Source organism: Lontra canadensis, unplaced genomic scaffold (assembly GCF_010015895.1).
Source record: "Lontra canadensis isolate GAN:19392208 unplaced genomic scaffold, GSC_riverotter_1.0 scaffold3, whole genome shotgun sequence".
In the NCBI taxonomy this organism is placed as follows: domain Eukaryota; kingdom Metazoa; phylum Chordata; class Mammalia; order Carnivora; family Mustelidae; genus Lontra; species Lontra canadensis.
Window position 1 is genome coordinate 42,752,304 of NW_022630997.1, and position 12,147 is coordinate 42,764,450.

Sequence of the window (12,147 nt, forward strand, 5' to 3'; positions counted from 1 at the left end):
CTACTGAACCTGAGAGACCCATGCATAAAACCCGAATCTCCAAAAGGATTATATTGTCAGAGAAAGAATAGCCTTGAAAATAATCTGCTTTGAGTTATGAGCCTTAGGGAGAGTTGCCTGTCATCACCCGGGTTGGGGCTGGGGGTGGGGTGGGGGAATGCAATGTGTATGAGAGCCTTTTCTGGGAGTTTGAAAGCATAGGCGTGCTCCCACATGAACAAATTTGTTCAGAGCAAATTTGTTCAGTTAGGTAGTACTCCTTGGTACTCCTCCCTGAAAACAGTCATCCTCGTTATAACACCTCGGGAATTTATTTTATTTTTTTTTAAAGATTTTATTTATTTATTTGCCAGAGAGAGGTCACAAGTAGATGGAGAGGCAGGCAGAGGGAGAGAGAGAGAGGGAAGCAGGCTCCCTGCTGAGCAGAGAGCCCGATGCGGGACTCGATCCCAGGACCCTGAGATCATGACATGAGCCAAAGGCAGAGGCTTAACCCACTGAGCCACCCAGGCACCCCCACCTCAGGAATTTTAAAGATTAAGGTCAGCCAAATATGAACTCTAATATTAAAAAAGAAATCACTGGTAATAAGACACCATTGGTGAGACTAAAGTACCCAACAGATTTAGATGCCCCCAGGATGTTAAGTACTTCAGTTATCAGGTACAGCATATAAAATAACTGTTTAACATTCTTAAAAATAGAAGGATAAATATTATGTTAAATCATTTTGAAAGTTTATTTGAAAAACAAATAGAAGCTATAGGGAGAAAAAAGTGTTGAAACTTAAAGTTTGGATAAATTAAAACAGGTTAGAGACCGTTGAAGTAAATCAGCAAATTAGTGATGAATCTGAAGAAATTATAATACGCTGAGCCAGGAAAATTAAAAAATACAAAGTAGATGTAGAGAAACACTGGAGAATAAATAATACTGAAGCAGTTTGCTAAAAAGATGTAACTTTTCTTTTTTCACATTAAGCTATACATTTTATATATATATATATATATATATATATATATATACATATATATATAACCAAATCTTAATTAAGCTTTATCATAATTACCTGAATTTTAGGGGCATGTGGGTGGCTTAGTCCATTAAGCATCTGCCTCTAGCTTAGGTAATGATCCTGGGGTCCTGGGACCGAGTCCCATGTCAGGCTCCCTGCTTGGTGGGGAGCCTGCTTCTCCCTCTCCCTCTGCAGCTCCCTTGATGGTGCACATGCTTTCTCTGTGTTAAACAAATCTTTTTAAAAAAAAAAAAAAGGTAAAATGAATTCAGAGAGAAATATTTTTTAAAAATTAAATGAATTCTAAGAACTGTCTCAGGTATTTTAATAAACATCTTGAACTTTAACCATTTTAAAATAAGGGTATATTCTTTTGCAAGACAGCAGCCTTTATTGTGTTATAGCCCTTGGCCAGCTTCAGTCCCAGAATCCTAGATTCTTCTATGTAGGCCAGTAAAGAATATATTTTTAGTTTCTTTCCCTTCTATTTTCAATTATTGAAAAATGTCTGAGAGTCTTGGATAATGGGAAAGAGTATAAAATTCCAGCCCTGACATTATTGCAACTAAATTTTTTCTTAGTTTTTTATTTTGAAATTGTTACAGATTCTTAAGAAGTAGTAAAGAAATACACAGGGAGATCTCTTGAACCCTTCCCTCAGCCTCCCCCACTGTTAGCATCTTCCATTACTGTAGCACATTATCAAAACCAAGAAATAGGCATTGGCACAAGCCACCAAGCTTATTCATATTTCACTAGTTATATTTACACTAATTTGCGTGTATGTGTGTGTACAGTTTTACTACATGTGTAGCTTGTGAAACTGCCACCACCATCAAGGTGCATAACTGCACCATCACTGCCAGACTCCCTTATGGTACTGCTCTGGTGACGCACATACCCTTCTGCTTCCCGCGCCTAACTGCTGGTAACCACTAATCCAACTTGTTCTTCTCCATAATTGTATTTCACAAATGTTAGATAAAGGTAATACGCAGTGTGTATCCTTTTGAGATCCTCTAATTTCACTCAGCATAATTTCTTTGAGGTTCGTGTTCTTACCGAATTTAATAATAGTGTGCTCTTTTTATTGCTGAGACTATTTCATGGTATGGACACATTTCAGTTTGCTTAGTCACTCATCCTTTGAAGGACATTTTGGGGCTATCACAGTCCTATTTGGAGCTATCACAAATAAAGTGTGTAAATTTGAAAAATCTATTTTCATTTTTCTGGGATAACTGCCAAGAGACTATTGTATTTTAATTTAGATTTTTTTTTTTTTTTTTTTTTTGAGACAGAAAGAGCAGGGGGTAGGGGCAGAGAGGGAGAAGCAGACTCCTTGCTGAGCAGGGAGCCTGAAACGGGGCTCTATCCCAGGACCCTGAGATTAGGACTTGAGCCAAAGGCAGATGCTCAACCGACTGAGTGACTCAGGTGCCCCTAATTTAGATTTTAATAGCCCAGATGTGAATTCACCAGCCAGATTAAAGTGCTGACTGTCCGAAAGAATGAAAGCATAGTAGCAGTAAACATTTGAATGGCTCACGAGTTCAAAGTAAATCTTAAGGTAAATTTTTTACCCACAGAGAGTAGAGTTCATGAATGTGGCTAAAAGGCCCACATGTCTTATTTGTTTTTTTGGGTTTGTTTTTTGGAAGCAAAACTATAGGCATGAATTTTATTAATGATCTGTAGATAGCCTAAATAACAAAAACCAGTATCTACTAATCTGGCTTTTTTCCCTATAGTGGTCTTATCAAAAGTATTCACTGTACATGCTGAATTGGCATCAACCAGTATTTGAGTGCCTGCTATATATTGTGCACTAGACTTTATAAATGAGTCTTGGGGTTTTTGGCATATCCTTTAGCATATTACTGGTGTTTAGTTGCCACTAGAAAATTTGCATTACTGAATTTTATACTATTGAATTCATTGTGTTTTATTCACAGAAAGATGAACCAGATGCTTTCAAAGAACTGGGGACAGGAAACAGAATTGCTACATGGCTGTTTTATGTAAGTTACAGCTGAAATTTTTATTATTATTTTTTTATTATTATTTTTTTTTAAAGATTCTTTCCATTTATTCCACAGACAGAGATCACAAGTGAGACAGAGATCACAAGCAGGCAGAGAGGCAGGCAGAGAGAGAGGGGGAAGCAGACTCCCCGCCAGAGAGCCCGATGTGGGGCTCAATCCCACGACTGGGATCATGACCCGAGCCGAAGGCAGAGGCTTTAACCCACTGAGCCACCCAGGCACCCCTGAAATTTTTATTTTAAGATGGGATTTTATTACATGACATTTTTTTTTTTAAAGATTTTATTTATTTATTTGACAGACAGAGATCACAAGTAGGCAGAGAGGAAGGCAGAGAGAGAGTAGGAAGCAAGCTCCCTGCTGAGCAGAGAGCCCGATGCGGGACTCGATCCCAGGACCCTGGGATCATGACCTGAGCTGAAGGCAGAGGCTTTAACCCGCTGAGCCACCCAGGCGCCCACATGACATTTATTTTGATGTGTTCAGGTGTTTGTTTTCCTTAGCCCTTATTTGATGTTCTGATTTAGAGTTTTTACAACTGAGTAACAGGAGGGGCTTTTTGCATTTATAACTTCTTCAAATTGTAATATTAAAGCCTGAATAAGAATGCTAAAATTACTAACAGTCTCTCTACTTGGAAACAATCATTGTTGATATTTTGGAGTATGGACTATCTGTTAATATGTGTATATAGGCATCTCTGTATATACTCATATACATTTTAAACTTTTTGAATTTTTTTTGCTATATGTCAGAAAAAGTTTACAAATCATAAGTACTATAACGATAAATTTTCACAAAGTGAACACATTTGATGTAAGCAGCAGCCAGGTCAAGAGCACATTCTAGCACCCTGGAAGCCCCATTAAGAGTAACCATTTTCACATTGTTTATTAAAGTTTAAAAACTCAGGATATTTTTAAATTTTTTCTATATGTTTAGGTATATGAATAATGTTAACTTTGGTCATAATATTTGTTCCAGTTCTCTACTGCTTCATAACAATCACCACAAAACTGAATGGATTAAAATAACTTTTTCTCTCTCTTGGTTGTGCGGTTGAGCAGGCATCACTCCTGGTCGTTGCTCTGGATCTCCCGTGCATTTGCAGTCAGGATGACTGGCACGGGGTCATTTTGAAGGCTGGGGTTGAGACGCTTTGTCCAGAATACCTGCACGTGGTCTGGGCTTCTTCCAGCATGGTGGCTAGATTACAAGAGCGCGTATCTCCACAAAAAGCAAGGCTGAAATGCATTGCATTTTCATTACCTACCCTCAGGAGTCAAATAATATTACTTCTCCTGCATTTTATTAATCAAAGCAATTACAAGGTTCAGGGGACAAGGACATAGTCCCTACCACTTGGTAAGAATATCAGTGTCACGTAAAAAGAACATGTAAGACAGGACCTATTGGTATAATATTTGGAAAATATAATCTCCTACGTTGTTGTAACCTTTGTTAACTTAAAAAGTTGTATTTTATATCTAGACTTTTTGTTTATTTCATTGCACTTTCATCCCTGTCTCCATCTGAATGATATGAAAATGGCATCTGTTTTTGCTGTTTTATCTCACTCCCGACCAAAATCGGTGTGTCTTTGCTCAGTCTCGTTTTCTCTCTTCATTGCTCCCTGCCACCTTCCCTGTGGGTCTTTTACCCTATTTCCTCCATTCTTCATTCCCTCTATTCAACCTACCTTCTCACGTTCCTACATTATTCTTCCACCCTCCGTCTTAAAACTTCATCTGTTTCCAAAAAGATTTAAGATACCATTTTAAAAAAGGATGTAAGTACTGTAATATAACTAAGTTATCACAAAGGGAGAGCCAGGGGAGAAGCTGATACATGTACAAACTTCATGCAGTGAAATCTTACATACTTTCTAGAGATGTTGATGTTTGTCAGACATTGATCTGTACATCTTTCACTTATTAGACTGACAGTTCTTGTGCTTTAATTTGCATTTCTCTTATTAGAGAGGGTGATCATCTTTTCTGGTGTTTTTTTTTGCTTTTATGAATATTGATACTATATTATTTGGTCCAATATTCTAGTGCTAGATTTTACCGTTAGATTTTATGTTAATTACCAATTATGTTCTCCTTTAATTATATAGCATTTGATTAGGTTAGTGATTCACCTCCCCCCCCAATTGTTTTACTATTCCCAGACCAGCTGGACCAGCTACACGGAGTACGTCTTCTGCCGGGAGTGAGCTCCCCAGACCCCCTCACGACTCCAGCACTCCCATCCCCCACCTTCCTGCTCCTACCCCACGCCTTTCCATTCCCCTGTCTCCCACCTTTAGTAGCTGGGCCAGGCCTACTCACGCCCCACTTGAGAACCTGCAGCTGCAAATCCTCTCGGCTTCTTCGTCTTCTTTGGATCCAGCTAACCGAGAGAGCCCAGATGTACCCTCTCCAGCTCTTCCTCTGCCCCGCTGACTCAAATCACCCCTCCCCTGGATTGTCCTTAAAAAAAAAAAAAAAAAAGCCATTTAGCACAATTTTTTCAATTTCTCAGGTGTTTCATCACTTACTACTACTGATGTTTGTATTTATCATAGTAAAATATCCTTATTTATCTCACTTAATGCTTTTGATTTAAACTGTGCCTCATATTAAGATAAAACTGTTTTCTTTGCTGTAACATTTGCTGGGCAAATCTTTTTCAGTGCTTCTAAGTTCCTTGTTTAATTCTTTTATTTTTTATTTTTTTAAAGATTTTATTTATTTATTTGACAGAGATCACAAGCAGGCAAAGAGGCAGGCAGAGAGAGAGAGGAGGAGGAAGCAGGCTTACTGCTGAGCAAAGAGCCCGATGCAGGGCTCGATGCCAGGACTCTGGGATCATGACCTGAGCCCAAGGCAGAGGCTTTAACCCACTGAGCCACCCAGACGCCCCTCTAAGTCCCTTGTTTTAGATGTGACTCTTGGATGTAGCATACTTGGGTTTTGCTTTGTGATTCAGTCTTTATGATCTGTGGTTCCATTGTCTCATTTAGTCCATGTGGTTCCTCCATTTGGAAGATTTGTGTTTTGGGTTTTTTTTTTTTTTATTTGACAGAGAGAGGGATCATAAGTAGGCAGAGAGGCAGGCAGAGGGGTGGGGGAAGCAGGCTCCCCACCAAGCAGAGAGCCCGATGTGGGGCTCGATCCCAGGACCCTGGGATCATGACCAGAGCCGAAGGCAGAGGCTTTAACCCACTGAGCCACCCAGGCGCCCCGATTTGTGTTTTTATTCTAGGTTACATTTGAAAAATTTTTAAGATTTTAATTCCAGTATAGTTGACATACAATGCGATATAGCTTCAGGTATTCAGTTGAGTGATTCAACACTTCCATACATTACCTGGTGCTAATCACAGGTGCATTCCTTAATCCCCATCACCTCTTTAAACCATCCGCCCCCGACCTTCCCTCTGGTAACCACCAGTTTGTTCTCTATAGTTAAGAGTGTGTTTCTTGGTTTCTGTCCTTTTTTTTCCCCTTTGAGTCCACATGTGAGTGAAAGCATTTGGTATTTATCTGTGTCTGACTTACTTCGCTTAGCAAAATACTCTTGAGCTCTAAGTCATTGCAAGTGGCAAGATTTTATTTTTTATGGCTGAATAATATTCCTGTGTGTGTGTGTGTGTGTGTGTGTGTGTGTGTGTATACACACACACAACATCTTCTTTATCCATTCATCTTTCAGTGGATGCTGGGGCTGCTTCCATAATTTAGCCATTGTACATAATGCTGCAATTAACACAGGGGTGCATATATCCTTTTGAATTAGTGTCTTCATATACTTTGGATAAATACCTAGTAGGAGCACCTACTATTATTACTCTAGACACTGAAGCTCAGCAATGAACAAATGAAAAGTCCTGCCCCCAGGGAGGTTATACTTCAGTGCTATAAATGCCTAATTATACCCCTGTGTTACTTGATTTATTGGTTTTAAATAATACCCCTGTGTTACTTGATTTATTGGTTTTAAATAATATCTTTTTACCTCTGGCTATAAGATATAAAAGATATCCTTATCTCCCTTCCTGGCTCTCTCATTTCTTTTATTTTTTTACTTAAGTATATAAACCTAAACTGTATCTTATTTTGTTTAAAAACTAAGTAGCATGCACAAACCTTCCTATGTTAGGTAGAAGTCCAGATGTTCTCCTGTTCTCTATGGTGTCCTGTCTTCCTCACAGTGGCATAGTTAGCTTTATTGTACCTGTGCTTCTGATAATACTTCTCTGGAATTCTTACAGATGAGTGATGTTTCAGCAGGAGGAGCCACTGTTTTTCCTGAAGTAGGAGCTAGTGTTTGGCCCAAAAAGGTAAACTTGATTCGTTTATTTTAATTTTGTGGGTCTCTTTATTTTTTTCCCTGAGGAAGAGATGCACCTCAATTTCATGGTTTAATTAATGAATTACATTTTTAAAGGTAGAAATAATGTAAGCCTTACTAAGTAAGATTTACTTACTAGGTATACCAAGTAAAATTTTGAATATTTTTGTGGCATAGTTTACCATGATTACCTAGAAGTAATGAACAACCAAGGATTAGTACTTAAAAGTTTTCATTTCTAAAATGGGTTCCATATGATACTTATCCCTCCATCTTGCTACTGTAAGATTTGTTAAGCAACTTTGTGATATTAACATTTCCATATGATCACCAGAATTTTGTAAATGATTGTCATATTTTAGAAAAAAATTTTTTTAAAGATTTTATTTATTTATTTGGCAGAGAGAGAGAAGAGGAGGAAGCAGGCTCCCTGCTGAGCAGACAGCCCCATGCGGGGCTCGATCCCAGGACTCTGGGATCATGACCTGAGCCAAAGGCAGAGGCTTTAACCCACTGAGCCACCCAGGCGCCCCCATATTTTAGAATTTTATTAGAGAAGGTATAATGCTGCCATAGATGAATACTTGCTCACAGGAACAGAGGAAAATTTAATTCCTGCAAAAAGTGATAACCTACTATCTTATTTAGAGATAATTTTTTATTATTCTCCATAGGGAACTGCTGTTTTCTGGTACAATCTCTTTGCCAGTGGAGAAGGAGATTACAGTACACGGCATGCGGCCTGTCCAGTGCTTGTTGGAAACAAATGGGGTAAATATTTCCTGTATTCTCTTGTGATTTCTCCTAACATTGAAAGTGATTCAGCCACGCCAGTTTCTGATCATAATATAAGTTTGCTTTTAACAGCTCAGAATTCTTATGACAGATTTTAACAGTATTGCAACTTGAATAAGATAGTATCTTTCCCTCAAGGAGTTTACAATGGTCTCTGATGGAGACAGGCAAATGGATAAATTAGAATATGGTATAGTACACACTAGTACAGAGATGTAAACAAGATGGTAACTCCTTATAGTTGGGGAGGCTTCTTCAAAGCTTAATTTTAAAATTTGGTCTTGAAGCTAGAGCAGTATGTTTTCCAGGCCTGTTAGAGACGGGGGCCAGGACTCATGTGAAGCTAGGGAGACACTTAGGGTCATGCTAGTGCAAATGACCAGCCACATGAAAACAAAATAGAAACATACTGTTTAACCCCATAAATCCATTTCAATATGTGTCACTAGCCCCATTTCAAGTATTTTAGTAGCCAAATGTGTCTAGTGGCTACCATATCCGACATAGCAGGACTAAGAAATAACATCTGATGGTTAGGATTTTAAAAATCTCGCCTGATGATGGTAATGTTTGGCAATGACTGGACTAGAATGAAGAAAGGCTAGTGAAGGGGGGAACATTTGCAGCAGCAAAACTGTTGGAGAGTAAAGAGATATAGAGATTGAAGAGGTATATAAGAAAAAGTGAAAGGGCTTGATGACTGAAAGATTGGAAACAGAGGAGTTGAGAAAAGGTAAAAGTAATTATGGGTCCTAGTTTAGATATTTATACACATTGATGCCATGGATTGGGCTTTCGGATATAGGAGGAGTAGAAAATTCCATTTGAGGTACACTGAAAAGCAGTATATCTTGAAATCAAGGAAACTTAATGAGCACATAATAGTAGTGACTGATTGTAGGATTGTTCCTCTAGAGTAGAGGTTTTACGTTCATTTTTAAAAAGTCTCTGTTAGGGATCGTATTTTGCAAACAGGTTAAACCATGTTCTGACTGTACCTACATCTTAATTTCAATTGTGTTTCATTTCAAGCCTTTCATTGAACATCAGAAATTTAGGAAATGCACATACATAGACTATCAATTGAGTTTTCAACATTTAGCGAAGCTTTTAAGAGTGCTTACGTACCATCTGCCTTCATCTTTTTTGGTCTTGAACTTATAGCTCATGTAGAAACTTTGTTAAATTAGATAATAGAGAATCTTAATATATTTTTTCTCTCACAGTATCCAATAAATGGCTCCATGAACGTGGACAAGAATTTCGAAGACCATGCACCTTATCAGAATTGGAATGACAAATAGGCTTCCCTTCCTCTCCTGTTAAACTCTGATGTGTCTAATATGCACATTGCCCAGTCTTCACTTCCAGAGTTTACAATTGACTAACACTCCATGATTGATTTCAGTCATGAACCTCATCCAATGTTTCATCTGTGGACAATCACTAACTTTGTGGGGTTTTTTCCTTTTGAAAGTAACACTAAATCACCATATTGTACATGTAAATCTTTAAAGTTCAGTTGGTATCACAGAGGATAAAACAAGGTAGAGTTAAAAATGAGGAATTTTTACACTTCTATCTTAAAGAACTTCTTGTTTGGCTAAAGAAAACAGTTTAAGCATCTGATTATAGTATTTCACTACATCTCAGTGTTCAGGGGATAGGCTAGAATGGGCCATGTGATTAAGTATGTGCCTAGGTATTAGGTCTACCTAATCTTACTTCTCTGGATCTGCCTGAAGACTAGGAATAAACTAGTCCTCAAATCTGGGTTCCATTTGATGTTTGCCCCATATGCTATTCTAAGTTGATTTTTCTTCCTTTCAGATCTTCTTAAAGAAAGTATACTATATTTTCCCAGTCCCATTCTTTTCTCATAGCTCCTCTGTGGTGAATTTAGTCTGGGTTAAAATACTTCGCTTAAACAAAAATTTTTAATACAAAGCCCTGTATAACAACACTGGGTCTTAACTAAAATGATTATTAGCCTGTTTCCCCCCCTTTTCATAAATGATGATTTTGTCCATAAAATTTGCTGTTTTTCTTAGTGCTAATACCTTGCCTCTTATTCCTGCTATCGCAGGGTGATGATGTTGGCATTCTGATAAAATATTGTGCCTTAGGAGACTGGAAATTTTAAAATGTACAAGTCCTTTTAATGATGAGGGAATTGATAAAAAATCTTTTCTAAAAAGCCAAAATGTTTGTTTTTCTCAATTCTGAGATGTGTTGTGACAACAATGACCTATTTATGATCTTAAATCTTTTTTTAAAAATGTTTCTGTTCTCTGTGTGGTATTTTTCGTATTTGAATGTGAATGCATGCTATAGTGACTGGTGATTTTTGTTGATTTTTTGTTGTTGTTGTTGATTTTTTTTTTTTTTTAATGTGTAGGACTTAGGTTTATCCCCCTGCACTCTAATGTCACATGGCTATGATAGAAAATTGAGGCTCTTTCAACTTTCAGATACTTAATCAAAATCAGTTTCCTTCAAAAAGAGCTCTACAACTTTACTGTGGTTATGGAGTTATTACACTAATGTTACTTAGGCTTTCTCTTACTCAAAAATAAGGTGGACTATAAAGCTGTGACCCTAATGAAGTCTACTAATGACCTTTCAGACTAACTTTTTACATTTCTTACGGTGAATCTTAGTTCATACAAGTGCTTTCTATCCTTTATGCACTATTTAAATATAAATTTAAGAAAGTGTTACTTGTTTGGGTAAGAAGGTATTATTACTTTTACCAATTAAAAAAATCAACTGTAAAATTCCTTTCTCCCAAATACCCTTTGTTTCACCACCACTATTTTGGTAAGAAATATTGAGAATTAGCTTCAGTATTTTAATCTGCTTAGATTTTGTGACCATAGGTGATTTAAAAAAAAATAATAATCATGCTAGAAGCAATGCGAATGCAAAAGTATAGAAATAAAATGGGGGTGGGGGTTTCAGTGAATGGAAACTAACCTTTATTACCTTATATGTTTTAGCAAGTAGAATAAAAGTAATATATATTTCAGAAGGAAATGACATTCTTAAAGATTTCCTTATTATATTCAACCCAAACTCTCCATGAGGATCAATAAACTCTTTTCAGTATTAGATCTTACAGAACCCTCCCATGTTTCATTACCAACTATTTTTCTTTACAAATGGAAAGGAGAAAAAAAATCCTGTAAAAAGTTTTGAGTCCAGTGGTCACTGCAATCTTTTTTTTGATGGTGAACGTTAAAACCAGTGAGGACTGCATCCCAGCCCTGGGTGCCCTGGAGCACAGAAAAAAAAAAACCCATGGTTTAAAAGAAGCAACTAGAATATAAAGGAACCATGCCAAAGGATGGCGGAGCTGTTGGAACTCTCTTTAGTTTGGAGAGGCTAGCAAGCGCCATGGTTTATGTTCTCCTTCAGTTTGATAGCGTGGATAGAGGCAGGGTCTGGGCGCTGTAGCAGGCTTATCACCTTAGTGAGACCCAGGCCTCTAGCCCATGCCAGTCCCAGCCATCCCACCAAAGCAACTTCAGCTGCAGCCAAGATGGGACACACACAGAACACCCTTGGTGAGTGCTCACTATACCTCAATATAGCCATCTCAGTCAGGTGATACAGGCACAGAGCACCCCAGAACACTCCAAACCTGCACATGAGGACTTGTCAGTGCACCTGTGGCACAGGTGCCTGTCTAGTGCCTGGCTAGTGCCTGTCTTGGTTCCAGCCACTCCAAGGCACCCCTGTATGGAGTGCTCCAGGATTCCCTGGCCCATAGCCTGTCTTAGCTCCAGCTGCTCATGGAGGGCACGCCCTCCACTGAGAACCCCAAGACACCACACCTTGCACCCACATCAGTTTCAGCTGTCCTGCCCAGGTGCCTTCTGCACCAAGAGCCCCAGAATCATGGCCACTTGAGCTACATTCACCTGCCAGGGCACACTGTTTGTGGAGTGCCCC

The 12,147-nt window shown here is 38.4% G+C and overlaps 1 protein-coding gene across 2 annotated transcripts in view; it reads left to right on the forward strand.

Moving 5' to 3' along the window:
* P4HA1 (prolyl 4-hydroxylase subunit alpha 1) overlaps positions 1-10,474 on the forward strand; it is a 78,493-nt gene extending 68,019 nt beyond the window's left edge. For both annotated transcript variants that reach the window (XM_032840669.1, XM_032840659.1), the window contains exons 12-15: positions 2,971-3,036; positions 7,319-7,387; positions 8,073-8,169; positions 9,420-10,474. In XM_032840669.1, coding sequence (XP_032696560.1) covers positions 2,971-3,036; positions 7,319-7,387; positions 8,073-8,169; positions 9,420-9,490 — 303 coding nt within the window. In that variant the 3' untranslated portion in view covers positions 9,491-10,474. The remainder of the gene's footprint in view (positions 1-2,970; positions 3,037-7,318; positions 7,388-8,072; positions 8,170-9,419) is intronic.
* Positions 10,475-12,147: the final 1,673 nt, after the last annotated feature.